This window comes from Hemitrygon akajei, chromosome 7, assembly GCF_048418815.1.
Source record: "Hemitrygon akajei chromosome 7, sHemAka1.3, whole genome shotgun sequence".
Taxonomy (NCBI): Eukaryota; Metazoa; Chordata; class Chondrichthyes; order Myliobatiformes; family Dasyatidae; genus Hemitrygon; species Hemitrygon akajei.
The window spans coordinates 70,948,622-70,964,470 of NC_133130.1; the positions used below are offsets into that span (position 1 = coordinate 70,948,622).

General features: G+C 41.0%; 1 protein-coding gene across 4 annotated transcripts in view; it reads right to left on the minus strand.

Moving 5' to 3' along the window:
• The window catches only part of LOC140730544 (utrophin-like), a 460,763-nt gene that overhangs the window by 210,823 nt on the left and 234,091 nt on the right, over positions 1–15,849 (minus strand). For all 4 annotated transcript variants that reach the window (XM_073051151.1, XM_073051153.1, XM_073051152.1 and 1 more), the window contains 2 exons: positions 15,417–15,571; positions 6,789–6,978 (listed from right to left, as the gene is read on the minus strand). In XM_073051151.1, coding sequence (XP_072907252.1) covers positions 6,789–6,978; positions 15,417–15,571 — 345 coding nt within the window. The remainder of the gene's footprint in view (positions 1–6,788; positions 6,979–15,416; positions 15,572–15,849) is intronic.

Here is a 15,849-nt window from a genome sequence, read left to right on the forward strand (position 1 = left end):
GTAGGCCAGGCAGCATCTATAAGGAGAAGCACCATCAACGTTTTGGGCCGAGACCCTTCGTCAGGACTAACTGAAAGGAGAGATATTAAGAGATTTGAAAGTAGTGGAGGGAGGGGGAAATGTGAAATGATAGAAGACCGGAGGGGGTGGGATGAAGCTAAGAGCTGGAAAGGGGATTGGCAAAAGTGATACAGAGCTGGAGAAGGGAAAGGATCATGGGACGGGAGGCATCGGGAGAAAGAAAGGGGGAGGGGAGCACCAGAGGGAGATGGAGAACAGGCAGAGTGATGGGCAGAGAGAGAGAAAAAACCAAACAACTAAATATGTCAGGGATGGGGTAAGAAGGGGAGGAGGGGCATTAACGGAAGTTAGAGAAGTCAATGTTCATGCCATCAGGTTGGAGGCTACCCAGCCGGTATATAAAGTGTTGTTCCTCCAACCTGAGCGTGGCTTCATCTTGACAATAGAGGAGGCCATGGATAGACATATCAGAATGGGAATGGGACGTGGAATTAAAATGTGTGGCCACTGGGAGATCCTGCTTTTTCTGGTGGACCGAGCGTAGGTGTTCAGCGAAACGGTCTCCCAGTCTGCGTCGGGTCTTACCAATATATAAAAGGCCACACCGGGAGCACCAGATGCAGAATACCACACCAGCCGACTCACAGGTGAAGTGTCACCTCACCTGGAAGGACTGTCTGGGGCCCTGAATGGTGGTGAGGGAAGAAGTGTAAGGGCAGGTGTAGCACTTGTTCTGTTTACAAGGATAAATGCCAGGAGGGAGATCGGTGGGAAGGGATGGGGGTGACGAGTGGACAAGGGAGTTGTGTAGGGAGTGATCCCTGCGGAAAGCAGAAAGAAGGAGGGAGGGAAAGATGTGCTTGGTAGTGGGATCCCGTTGGAGGTGGCGGAAGTTACGGAGAATTATACTTTGGACCTGAAGGCTGGTGGGGTGGTAGGTAAGGACAAGGGGAACGCTATCCCGCGTGGGGTGGCGGGCAGATGGGGTGAGGGCAGATGTGCGGGAAATGGGAGAGATGAGTTTGAGAGCAGAGTTGATGGTGGAAGAAGGGAAGCCCCTTTATTTAAAAAAGGAAGACATCTCCTTTGTCCTGGAATGAAGAGCCTCATCCTGAGAGCAGATGTGGCAGAGACGGAGGAATTGTGAGAAGGGGATAGCATTTTTGCAAGAGACAGGGTAGGAAGAGGAATAGCCCAGGTAGCTGTGAGAGTCTGTAGGCTTATAGTAGATATCAGTAGATAAGCCGTCTCCAGAGATGGAGACAGAAAGATCAAGAAAGGGGAGGGAGGTGTCAGAAATGGACCAGGTAAATTTGAGGGCAGGGTGAAAGTTGGAGGAAAACTTAATGAAGTCAACGAGCTTAGCATGCGTGCAGGAGGCAGCGTCAATTCAGTCATTGATGTAGCGAAGGAAAAGAGGGGGACAGATACCCATATAGACTTGGAACATGGACTGTTCCACAAAGCAAACAAAAAGGCAGGCATAACTGGGACCCATGCAGGTGCCCGAGGCTACACCCTTGGTTTGGAGGAAGTGGGAGGAGCCAAAGGAGAAATTATTGAGAGTAAAAACTAATTCCACTAGACAGGGATCGCTCCCTACGCGACTCCCTTGTCCACTCGTCTCCCCCATACCTTCCCACCTATCTCCCTCCTGGCACTCATCCTTGTAAGCAGAACAAGTGCTACACCTGCCCTTACACTTCCTCCCTCACCACCATTCAAGGCCCCAGACAGTCCTTCCAGGTGAGGCGACACTTCACCTGTGAGTCGGCTGGTGTGGTATACTGCGTCCGGTGCTCCCAGTGTGGCCTTTTATATATTGGTGAGACCCGACGCAGACTGGGAGACCGTTTCGCTGAACACCTACGCTCGGTCCGCCAGAGAAAGCAGGATCTCCCAGTGGCCACACATTTTAATTCCACGTCCCATTCCCATTCTGATATGTCTATCCATGGCCTCCTCTACTGTCAAAATGAATCCAAACTCAGGTTGGAGGAACAACACCTTATATACTGGCTGGGTAGCCTCCAACCTGATGGCATGAACATTGACTTCTCTAACTTCCGTTAATGCCTCTCCTCCCCTTCTTACCCCATCCCTGACATACTTAGTTGTTTGGTTTTTTTATCTCTCTCTGCCCATCACTCTGCCTGTTCTCCATCTCCCTCTGGTGCTCCCCTCCCCCTTTCTTTCTCCCGATGCCTCCCGTCCCATGATCCTTTCCCTTCTCCAGCTCTGTATCACTTTCGCCAATCACCTTTCCAGCTCTTAGCTTCATCCTTAGTCTTCTCCTATCATTTTGCATTTCCCCCTCCCCCCACTACTTTAAAATCTCTTACTATCTTTCCTTTCAGTTAGTCCTGACGGTGGGTCTCGGCCTGAACCGTCGATGGTGCTTCTCCTTATAGATGCTGCCTGGCCCGCTGTGTTCCACCAGCATTTTGTGTGTGTGTTGTTATCAAAGTATATCAGCTATCTTATGTGTATATATTTATATTCATTGTCTTATTTATTGTGTTCTTTATTTTATTATTTTTTGTGGATCCCAAGTAATAATTATTTCATTTTCCTTTGCACTTGTGTTCTGGAAATGACATCAACTGCTATAAACCTGCTGCAAATGATCACGGGCAAGCTGCTCATAAACCATTCAGTGGAGTCAGTTATTGTTCCAATTCAACCTAATGGCAGGAGTTTAAACCTGAGCTACTCAGAAAGATCATTGGAAACTTTGCTGGTTGAGTTTATTGTTAAGTAAAGGTCTTTCCAGGTTAATAAGATCCTTTCTAATTCAAAGATGTGTGTGGCAGTACAGTTGAATCAATGCCCATGACAACCTGCCATTTCTGAGAAAGACATAGCTGGATTTTTTTTCAGTGCTCACAACATGATATCATCTCAAAGACGCATGCTGTTCACTTACACTTTTAATGACCGACATACTTTCTGGCATAGCTTCAGTTTTCCAGCTACTGTATTCATTTCCTCTTTCCTAATACCTCTCATGTTTTGATTATTTGTGGACAGTGAGTCCTGTGAGTCTAAATATTTAACAGTGAAAATTTATTGTTGCAGCATATGTCTAATACGGCATGAAGAAGGAAAGAGCAGGAACCTTGCCATGAATCTTTAATATCATTCATACACAACATCCCAACAATTTCACTGCTGAATATTACAGCCTCCCTCTGTACTATCTTTTGGGATAATGACATTACCAATGTTATAACTCATACCAAGGTTACAGGAGATAAAGAGCAATTGAATTTCTGCAGTTTTTCAAATAAAAATGAAATACAGTGAATGATGAAATAAGAGCTGTAGTCTAAAATTTAATAAAATGACAAAGAGAGGAGGGATTAATTGTGCTAAGAGCTTTAAGGACATCCCTAACGCCAGTAAATCTCCAACATGGAAGAGCTTTCAGCCTAAGGCAACAGACTAACAATTGCACTATCATTTTTTAATGGTTACTCAATGATTCTCTTTCATAAGCACTTAATCATTTGTTTTTCAAGCTGAAAGCCCTCATTTCACTACATGAAAGCCAAACACAAGATGAACATCAGAAAACTGAACTACTGTTGGCCTTTCCAGCATCTTGATTAATCTCCGCCACCTTCAGTATGATGCCATCAAACTAAACTTGCTCTCTTCCTTACAGCATTCTATAAGTACTATTCTCTCTGAAATAGCCAAGTCAGCTGATAAATCACTTCTAAGCACAAATTTCCAATCTGCATCTTTGCCCCTGAACATTTTATTTTAATCCTCGTTCCTCCTTTGACTGCTAACTCATTGTCCTTCATCTCCAAAATAGCTCCAAAAAATCTCAAATAGACTTTAAATTGGACCTTCTTCCAAAGACATGCTGGTTAGGGTTAGTAAGTTGTGGAAGCCTGGCCACACTTGCGTGTTGCCCCCAGCATATCCTCAGACTGTGCTGGTCATTGACACAAACGACACATTTCACTGGATGTTTGAATATACAATATGACAACAAAGCTAATCTAATCTCTTATAGATAATGAGTGAAATATTTTGCAATCAGTCACTGCCATTTCCACTGGACAGTGACTATTGATTATTCTTCAGTGAAGCTATTTACGAGGCCTCTGTGCCAAGAGACTCTGAAATATTTAAATACAGGAGGGAGCCTTTCAGCCCATTAAACTCCTTGCAGAGCAACCTTTCTAATTCCATCAGCTAATTTGTTTCTTTATTCATCCCAATATCAATCCATCTTGCTCTACACCCTCAACTCTTTTATCATTTAACCTTTACACACTTTGACTTAAATGCAAAGTGTCTCTTTAATTCTATCTTCTTCTCTTTTCCCCATTTAAAGCCTGTTTAAAGCCTACGTCTCTAATCTCCTAATTCTTATGAGTCATCACTTTGAACTACTAACTCTTTCATTTGCAAATAATGCTGCCTAAACTGTATACTATTTCCAGCATTTCCTGTTTTTATTTCCCCTGTTTCATTTCCAGGCTTCTGATGAAGTTTCTAATGAAACAATTAAACTCTTCAGGTACGGTCACCACTTTAGCAGCAAATGAAGGTCATGACTGGGATACTGGAAAGGGATGATAGAGGTAAGCCAGCCAGAAATTCCAAAATCAAGCACCTGTACAATCATTCCTTTGAAATACAAGCAATGACAGCTGTTGCACCTAATACTACTACCTTGATGGGCACAAATGGGTGCATGCAGCTGTAAATGCAATTCAGCCTAATTCACACATATTGGCACAAGCTTCCAATAAATCTATTTCCTGAACTTCACTCCTTACAGTCTCACCATGTCCTTTAATACATGCTCAACTGTTCAATCACGTTTGATATCTATTCTGGAATCTTCAAATCTTAAATGTACCAATTTGAAGCTTGAATATGATACCACCATTTTCTATCATCCCATTTTATTATTTTCCCAGCTTCTACACAAATGCCCCGTTCTCCTTTGCTTTTTTACTTTGAATTGATTTAGACCCTTTAATTATGGATTCACCATCCATTTTGAAAAATTACTGTACTTAAAATAGCTTGGTAATATAATTCCTCAATATTAAAACCATTGGTGTTATTTCCTCTTATGCTTCCATTTCTGAAAAATCCATCACCTTCTCTGGATAATAGGGTGAAAACAAGCAACCTGCTCACATTTTAAAATATCACATTGTTAGTAAAGCAGAGATCTGGGTCATCATCTTGGATGAGAAGCTGACATTTCAGCTGGGCTTTACGTTCATCTTTCGGAGACTAGATGGCATGCAGGGTATCTTCTATTTTCAGTTCCTCTTTTGTCCCAGTGTTCACAGTGATTCTGCTCTGCTTCCTCCAGCAATTTATGTGCAACATGCCACTATTGGCCATTACTTGCTTTCTATTTTCATTTCTAAAAGGATCTCTGGTACTGAAAGTACTGGTGTTGAAAATGTAATGTGATGTGAATGCAAGCTCAGTTTAAATCATTTAAACACCATAACATTTTCCTGCAACCTGTATGTAGATTCTTTTAGAAATGACCTATCAGTACTACAGCAGCCATAAAATTTTATTAACAATGTGTGAAAACTTTACCTCAAGGAAGAAATAACCTTGATTTTATGGAAGCCTAATCGTCTCACCTGCACCAAATCTATTAATCTCTGCATCACAGACTACCTATTTACATTTTTATGTTTGGAGATATTTAGCTTACAAAATATGCATAAGCTTTTCAAAGTGTGCATGAGCCAATTTCACAGTTGCAAAGTTCTTTAAATGGAAAATGTGGATGATTTTGAGTTGTTTGAAAGATGAAACACCAGTCAATGTGAATCCAGTTCATTCATTTCCCTAAATAACCAATTAAAACCAGCTGGCTCCTCCAGCTGGCTACGAGCAAAATTACATCTTAAAAAGACCAAATATATTTATTACATTGAAAAGTATTTTCTACAAATGACTGGGATTGCATTTTCAGTGGATTTCTGCAAGCCAAACATACTGCTTCTACTGAAAGTTGGCCTTGTGATATAACCAGGCTTAAGAAACATATATCAACTGCGAATACCCGATATACAGATGCAGTAACCCATCTTTTTCCCTGAAGATGAGCTCCATTATAGAGGACACTAACATGAAATCACTTGGACCTGTCACTTCAATTTCTTCAAACTTCCAACTGTCATACCCATCTAAGATCCACAGTCACAGGGAAACAATTTCATCTGGATTTCCCTTCATATTGCACAACTTACTGAATAAAAATACAGCAGTCATATATAGTTTCTTCAAGTACTGTATAGTTTCCTAATGCCTACATATTACGCAGAAGCTGCTTCCACCAACTTAAATAACACATGAATTGAAGCAGCAGCGATCACAAAGCTACCAACTGCAATTCCGTCTCTCTTGAATGTTTGGTGCTATCATCCATTGGCCGAACACACAATCAGAAGCAAAAATCAATCTGCTGTAGGAGCTCAAGCAGCATCTGGGGGGGGATGGAGGTGTTAACATTTCAGGTCAAAGTACTGTATCAGTGCTCAGTGTTTCCAAGATTTGCAGATTGTTTGTTGCTTCAGATTCCAGCATCTGCATCCTCTTGTCTCCATACACCTATCCGACTTACTTTTACAACAATTAGTTTAGAAGGCATTTATAGGATTTATTTAAATTGTTGCATATGAGATGAACATCCATGAAAGATGCCAGTAAGTAATCTGTTGCAACCAAATCTGTGTTCACACTGAATTGACTTAATCAGTACTCACGTGCCATTGATGCTTCAGTTCCTTGAGTTCAGCACTGTCCTTTGAAGTATCTTCTTTCTGAGCTGCTTTAGCCAAGTCATTAAGATCTCCTTCAATTTCCTGCAGCCACAGTAGGCTGCCTTCCAGTTCCTGAAGCAAGTTCTGCATTTGTTTCAGTTCACACTCCAGGTGCCCAACTCTCTCACTGGCTCTAAGGAAAAGAAGGATATAAAACACATTAGGAGCAAAGACACTAAAGTATGGAATATTTTGCAAATAATTACAAGGCTACAACAGATGCTATGAAGTGGGAAGAAATACTTGCACAAATCATCAAGGAATTTTAATTATTTATGATTCAGGTAGCCATCAAATTGTGCCAGAAAGTAAAAACATTTCTTCATAGTCATTTATATACCTACTTGAATTGCTACATATAGAAATAGCTTACCATAGTATACCACTTGTCATTTAAGCTTACAACTATATTCCCCTCTCTGACAGCTTCTGGTCAAGTATTCATAGTTTTTTCCATTATCGTTGCCTATCATCTCCACTCAAGTCTACCACCAAGTTTTTATTGATCTGAATTTATCTCATCACCCTTCCGGCTAATTTAGTGCAGAGCACAAACACTAATCGAATGCCATAAGGTGAGCAGGTTGTATTGCCGCGTTCATGCAGTTCTGGTTGCTAGATGAAACAAAACATATTGTTCATTCATTATACATTTTTATTAACATTGCATTTTATTTCCCACTCATTGATCACTCCAAATTTTAAGAATTATTCAAGTACACAGAAGTCAAGCATGTTGACTTGGAAGAACTTAGTGCATTATCTAAAGATAATAATGTATCACTCAGCATAGCCAACCTTATCACACCTTCTATTGGACTGCAGCCCCACCACTGAACATCAGATTGTCACTGAGCAACTGGCCTGATTTCCTCAAAGAAATTCTCTTTATAGAAACAAAGACCGCACACCCAGCTTCTATTTCCTCTCAAAGATCTACAAGCAGGTTTGCTTTGCTTCTTCATCTCCTTGTCCATTAACTTCCCATTGTATCCATGACACCACTGATAACACATTGCCAATCTGACAAATTCCAGTTGCTTTGACATTTAATCCCTCCACTGCCCCATCTCACAACAAGATAGTCCAAAGGCTCTTCACGTCTTTCTGTAGATGTCCAACTAAACCCCTTCCATTACTGCTCGAGTTCATTTCATCGAATACATAACAGCTTCCTTGAATTCATTTACTTTCTCTATTGAATAATTAGCAATGGGGAACTTGCATTGGCCAAGGAAATAGTCATTTCTTCACTGGATACATATAACAGACTTTTTCCCCCACTCATAAATCATCGTTACCCCTGCCCCACTGCACACTCGATTACATTGGTGCTGCTTCCTGTTATTTGAACAAGACTCACAAATCTTATCAGCTTTGCAACCAACTTTCATCCTTGGATTGTATGGTGGAGAAGGCTTGATGGACTATGGGCTTCTTCCTGCTCCTCTTGATGGACTAGGGGACTCTTCCTGCTCTTCTTGATGGACTGTGGGCCCATTCCTGCTCCTCTTGATGGACTAGAGGGCCTTTTCCTGCTCCTCTTGATGGACTAGGGGACTCTTCCTGCTCTTCTTGATGGACTGTGGGCCCATTCCTGTTCCTCTTGATGGACTAGGGGGCCTTTTCCTGCTCCTCTTGATGGACTAGGGGACTCTTCCTGCTCTTCTTGATGGACTGTGGGCCCATTCCTGCTCCTCTTGATGGACTAGAGGGCCTTTTCCTGCTCCTCTTGATGGACTAGGGGGCCTATTCCTGCTCCTCTTCATGGACTGTGGGCCCATTCCTGCTCCTCTCGATGGATTGTGGGCCTATTCCTGCTCTTCTTTGTTATACTTCAGTTGCTTCTTGTACTTCTGACCTTGAGTAAGCAGCTCTTAGTTTTCCATTTGAGCACCCTGTAGTGCTTGGAACACCACATTCAGTTAACTTTGGATAAGTATACTGTACCTCTCTTCCCCTCGCCCCAATAACTTAAATTTGTTTCTTTACTCCTCTGTCTCTTTGGTTTTTAAAAATAAAAGTTTGTTTGGAGAATTTCAAAGACTATCCATCACAGATATTCAATATATTATCTCAAGCCCTTCCCTTCTCTGGACCATAAATTTGTTCTCACTTCTGAGTTCAAATGAAGGGTCCTTGATCAAAAACATCTGCTTCCTCCCTGCTGATGCTGCTTGGCCTACCAAGGGCTTTCAGAATATTTTATTTGTTTCAATAAACCCTCCATGAGAAAGGGTTTAACTAGATCGGCAGGGGTAGAACTCAAGAGAGTCAAGTCAGGGAGTCAATGAGAAGACAGGGGTACATGCAGTGACAAAGCGTAAACCTAGCAATCAGGATAGCCATGTTTACAGTGAAAGGGCAGACAAGATCATAGCTTTAAATTGCATATATTTCAATGCATATCGCTTACAGGTAAGGTAAACTAACTCAAGGCATGAATTGTCTCTATGAAATGGGATATTGTGGCCATAATGTCCTGGAATACCAATGCTTTACGTATGACAGAGGAATCGGTAAGAGTGAAGGGCTCTGTAATGTCCCTCCCTTACCCTTTTTGATAAGGGAGGAGCACATGCCAGCACTACTTAGAGAGATATTCTGGAGGAATCGTCTAATAATGCCATTTGGGTGGAACTTACAAATAAGAAGGGCCTTTATCATATTATAGAACACACCCCTACCCTATTATCGAGGGAAAGATGAAAAGATGTGTAAATAAATTCCACACTGTCGAGAGAATAGTAGGATAGAGCCAGTGGGAGATTTCACTTTTCTTGTATTGACTGGGTCATCCAGATGTGGCATGGATGGGCTGGAATTTCTGTGTTGCATTCAAGACAGTTTCCCCATGCAATATGTAGACAAACTTGGAAAGAAGCAATACTGGACTTCTTCTTAGGGATCAAACTGAACCAAGCAATTTAAGTACCAGCTGAGGAGCATTTTGGGTCCAGTCACCACAATTCTTTTAGTTTTAAAGTAGTTATGGAAAAAGACAGAACAAGTTCACAGGTTAAACTTCCTTCAGTCCATCAAGGGTAAAGCCCTCTCAACCACTGAGCACATCTACATGAAACATTGCTGTAGAAAAGCAGCATCCAAAATCAAAGATCGTCACCACCCAGGCCATGCTTTTTTCTTGCTGCTGCCATCAGGTAGAAGGTACAAATGCCTCAGGACTCTCACCACCGGGTTTAAAAACAGTTACTACTCCTCAACCATCAGGCTCTTGAAAAAAGGCAGATAACTTCACTCCATTAAGGACTCTTACCTAGTGATTTCATGCCCATTATTTATTGTTATTTATTTATATTTGCAGTTAGCTGTTTATTAATTCTGCTTACAGTTACTGTTCTATAGATTTGTTAAGTATAACCGCAGGAAAGGTTGTATGTGGTGTACTCCAATGATAAATTTTACTTTGATTTTTAACTGAAGCAGGGCCATGTTTGAAGGCACAATTCTGAGTGGTGTCTGAGAAAGGCAGTGTTCATTATTAAAGACCTCCAGCACCCAGGGCATTCCCTTTTCTCACTGTTACCATCAGGTCTGAGGTACAGAAGCCTGAAGGCACACACTCAGCAATTCAGGAACAGCTTCTTCCCCTCTGCCATCTGATTCCTAAATGGACATTGAAGCTTTGGACACTACCTCACTTTTTAAAATATACAGTATTTCTGTTTTTCCACATTCTTATAAATCTATTCAATATACATAATTGATTTACTTGTTTATTTATTATGTTTTATTTTATTTTTTTTCTCTCTCTGCTAGATTTTGTATTGCATTGAACTGCTGCTACTAAGTTAACAGATTTCACGTCACATGCTGGAGATAATAAACCTGATTCTGATTCTGCTAAGTAGGAGTCAGATCAAAAATCCTGGGGCAGCATCTTCCCGTTAAGGTGAAGGGTAGACATACCAAATCCAGACATACCTGTCTGACCAGAGATATCAAGGCACGAGTAAGGAAAAAGAAGGAAGAATACATCACGTTTTGGCAGCTGGATACAAATGAATCCCTCAACAAATATAAAAAATTAAGACCAGACTTTAGAGGAAATCAGCAAGACAAAATCAAGCCAAGTCAAGTTTATTGTCATTTTTACCAGAAACTGCTGGTACAGTACACAGTAAAAACGAAACAAAGTTCCTCCAGGACCCTGGTGCTACATGAAACAACACAAAACTACACTAAACTATGTGAGGCAGCACAAGGCTACACTAGACTACGTAAAACAACAAAAACTGCACTAGACTACAGACCTGCACAGGACTACATGAAGTGCACAAAACAGTGCAGGGCCGTACAATAATAATAAATAAGACAATAGGCACAGTGAAGGACAAATTACAATATAATAATAAATGATGTAGATGTCAGTCTAGACTCTGAGTATTGAGGAGTCTGATAACTGTTGCACAGTCTGGTTGTGAGAGCCCTAATGCTTCGGTACCTTTTGCCAGATGGCATAAGATATAGATATAGGGAGGGGCAGGAAGAATGCTGCGGTTGGCATAGACGAGTTGGGCCAAAGGACCTGATTACTGCTGTAATACTCTATGACTCTATTAATTAACTGTTAGCTTATGTTTAACCTGGATCATTACATCAGAGATTGCAAGATTTCTCCGATTAAAATGAATATAAGCATATAGAGACGAGAATGCAACAGGAACAAAACAATTGACAAAACAGTTGAACATGGAATACGTAGTGGGTTTGTTTGGGCAAGAGGTAGCATCATTCTCAGTTCTTTTCTTGACAAGGCAAAATGATGAACAATATCTATCTATTTTGCTGCAAATATGTGACATCAGCAGGTAAAGTTGAAACAATCAATCTCTTTATCTGTGTATTGTAAGAAAACAGGTGTAGACTATTCAGCTCATTGAACCTGCTCTCCAATTCAGTATAATGCATCCTAAATGAAAACTTTCATGACTTCAGGACAACCTGTACACACTGTGTTGCACCCTTTGAACACCCACTTGTTACAGACACAAAAATCTTTATTACCTCCCCACCTCCACCACATATAAAAATGTTCCCAGGAATAGCAAAGACACCAACAATTACATTGCTTCTCATGGTTTAGGGATAAATATTACCTGAGATACCAAGGATTACACCCAAGCTCTTATTTGAAAGAGTGTCATTCCATTTTCTACAGAGTATTCATTGGAGGCTCTGTACATTTGGTTGAACATCTCACCTAAACTTTACCTGCAACAGTGAAGTACACTGGAACATCAGGCTTTTATATTCCAGACTGTGCAAAGGGATAAAACCAGAATCTTGCTTCTGATTAAGATGCTTCCCCACAGAGTCACTGCAAACACCTCAACAATAATACTGACTACAAAATGTTCACTAAACCATCTGATGTTTAAGCAGCTTTACACACAGGAATACAAGAATTTTGACTGAGCCTACAGAGGTTCAAAGAATCGAGGAGATAGTGTAAAAGGGGCATCTCAGTCCTTATCTACCTAAATGCTCATTATCATATTGGGAGTGAATCTTAAGTGGATGGTTTTACATACCCGGAGAGAGGTTTCCAACTTTCCCACATCTGATTAATACCCACCCACTAGTTCTATGTAACATTCAATTTTTGAATTCCTTTTCAATAAAAATTTATTATATATATTGGGTTGGAAGTTGTCAGGAATGCCAATATTTACCCCAAATACCAAAAGGATTTAATTAAAATTCATTCCGTTTGTGTTTTTTTTTGGGAGGTGGGCATTGCTGGCAAATCCCGCACTTATTGCCCTTCTACAACTCTGCCTAAGATAATGGTAATGATGTACATTCTTGAATCACTGCAGGTCTTCTTGTGAGGATAATCCCACAGTGCTGGTGGGCCAAAAGTTCTAGAATAAAAGGAACAGCAATACATTCTCAGCTAAAATGGAAATATCGAATACAGGACAAAACATGGTAGTGGGTTCCAGGCCCAGAGTGTATCTAAGCGACAGGGCCCAGGTCCTACAGCAAGACACAATCCAATGTTTGAATGATTTAAACGCCAGCCCAGATCGACAAGGAAGGGTGTCAGGACCAGAGGCAAGAGTTGGCCCTGCTCAGCTCGCTGCTCCATGATGTTTATTCAGGTCTGCGCTGAATTTCGCCTGTGGTCTGATCTGGGCTTCACGTCTATGGAATCAATTTCATTCTGGTGCTATATGCTTACTTTTATTGCTTACATGATTTGTTTTACTCTCTCTGCACATTGGGTGTCTGAAGGTCTTTTTTTGTGTGTGTTCTTTTGGGTTTCTTTGTTTTGTTGTTGCCTTTAAGGAGACGAATCTCAAGGTTGTATATTATGTATACATTCATTGATAAATAGACTTTGAACTTTGACTCGATAAGGAACCTGCACGTGGCAACGTTCCTATTTACCAGATACCCTTGCCTCAGGACATCATTGCAAGAGTTTGAAACATTTAAAATCTGATCACCTTCATCAAAGATTCATAACATACAAGGTCAGAATCAGGGATATTGTGAGATGATGCCGAATGTTTCCTTCCATTCTCAGTTCTTCAGTAAATGAAGCAGCCCTTACTTCATTTGGCACAAATGATTTCTAAAAAACACAATTTTTCTTTGTGGATGGGATTTTTGTGTGTTTCCCCTTTAATGCACATGGGTATCAGTTTTACAAGTGAATTTATATGACGAAAAACTGAGATCCGAGGTGACCAATAACTTAGCAGTATATCCCACACCCACTCAGACCTGGCTTTATCCTCCTACACTGTTTAAGAATGTCACATAATCTCCAGCAAAAGTACATCATCTTCCCTCCAGGAAGATGCTGCTCTTGGCACATCTTGGCAACAGTCAATTAACAATTTCATGGTAATAGTTTTTTGTTTCTCTCTACCAAAGCTGCTGGTCAATTTAATTCCAATTTGTACCACTGCTTTTTTTTTTTTAAAACCTTTTATGTCAATTGTCATGTGATGACAACTTTGACCTTCACACTCCCACAGATAACCCCTCTGACTTTGCCACCACTCTCTGAAAACTAAAACGTGCATTTCTCACGATTCTGTTTGATGAAGGGCCTCTACAGGTACTGGGTATTGCCTGATCTGTTGAACATTTATAGCATATTCTTCTTTGTATTTTTATTTCCAGCATCTGAAGTCCTTTGCTTTTAACCACCAAGGGCTTGCAGATTACCAAAATTTTGCTTCCTCCATTTTATGTTGGGCTTCTTCTGCCCCACCAAAGTGGCAACATACCCTGTTCCACAGCAAACCTCACTCTTCATTATCAGTGGATCAGAAAAGAGTCACAGCTCACCAGTGAGTGCAAATAGCTATTCTCACCAAATTCAGGACCATTGTTTAAACATATATTGGATTTCTTTTGCACAATTCATTCTTAACATGTTAGTGGCAGGAGCAGTATTTCTTGCCTGAACCTAGTTAAGTGGTTGCTTGTTAAGACTGATTTATACTTATGCGTACGGGCTACGCCATAGCCAACGCCGTAGGCCTGATTTTCACTTCTGTGTAGGCTCTATGCCGTAGCGAGCATGCGTTGGTGTGCGCCAAAACGCTAGTTGGCGGTGGGGTTTCTATGCCACTATGCTGAGTTTCTTTGTGAGAGACATGAATGCGAAAATGCATTTTCGCATGTCGGCAGGTAGATTTGACAATTTAGTTCATCTATTTCGCATCGGTGTACAGACATGGCGGAGAAGAAGCAGCCGGAAATGCGTAGGAGGAAATATGATGCTACCAAGCGGACCAATCACAGTTGCTGCAGTCTGCGTCGCCACAACACGAGTTACTTCTTTGGGGAGGTGCACGTCACCCTACGGCGTAGGGTACAGTGTAGGTACTGCGTAGGGTATGCGGTGCCTATGGTGTGGATACGACGCAGAAGTATAAATCAGGCTTAAGTCCAATTCATAGGGAAATTAAGAATCAAACTGGCATGGAATTGAGTCACTTAAGATGTTGATTGAAAGCTAAACACTGGCCAGAAGGGGAATTTGAAATATATTAAGAATAAAGTGTATCAGTGAACCAGTTTATTTTTCAGTAATCTCTCACAGATTCATGAGTAATTTTACTCACGTTAACTACTTAGCTCAAGATTCAAACTTTCAAACTGCAGCAATACAATTTGAGTTTGAGCCTTGAACACCAATCCCATGTCTCTCAATTACTGGTGCCAGTGCCACTCTACTCTTCTCCATCACAGTACAGCCTGGAGGAACAAATATCAATAATGACAGAAATAAATCCCATAATTCCAGCGGTGCGTAAATTCTCAGCCATAGCAGCATTACAGAGTGACTCAAGGAAAAGAGGACACAGGGAAATGATTGTACTGTTCCGCTCAACCTGCCAATAGCTAGCATTACTGACAGCCAAAAAAAAATCAAAACAGAACCAGGAACGGATAACAACCCATTATGCCAGTCAAGTGAAAAAGCCTAGCTGATGAAAGCCGGCTAGGTTAAACAGAAATAACTGACTCACATACAAAATTAACAAGTGTTGCTTCCTTGTCAGCCTTTGCTTCACATCTCACCTCTGATTAATATTATTCCAGGACATGTTGATGTTCTCTGTAATTTCTTTCACCTTCCGAGTATCGTCAGCTGCATAATCACGCAGCAGTTTGTTAGATAGATCATTGAAAGAAGCCACTGTGAACTGTCCTCCATGTAACTCCTGCAAGAAGTGCTGAAAAACAGATGGTACAGCAAATCAAGAGATACAGGTTGCCTGCATAAATATAAGACACGCTGACAACATCAAGGTTACCCTCCCTGCATGACATTTGCAATTGGAATTTCAACTTTTTCTGCAGCTTATCTGTTGGAATCACAACATCAAACACCAACTCATTTTTCACAAAGAGGAAAACAAGGGGGAAAAACCACATCTTTAACAGTAATTCATCCATTCACCTTTTTCTTTATACTAAGAGCGGTCTTCAAACTACTCACAGATCAAGATCA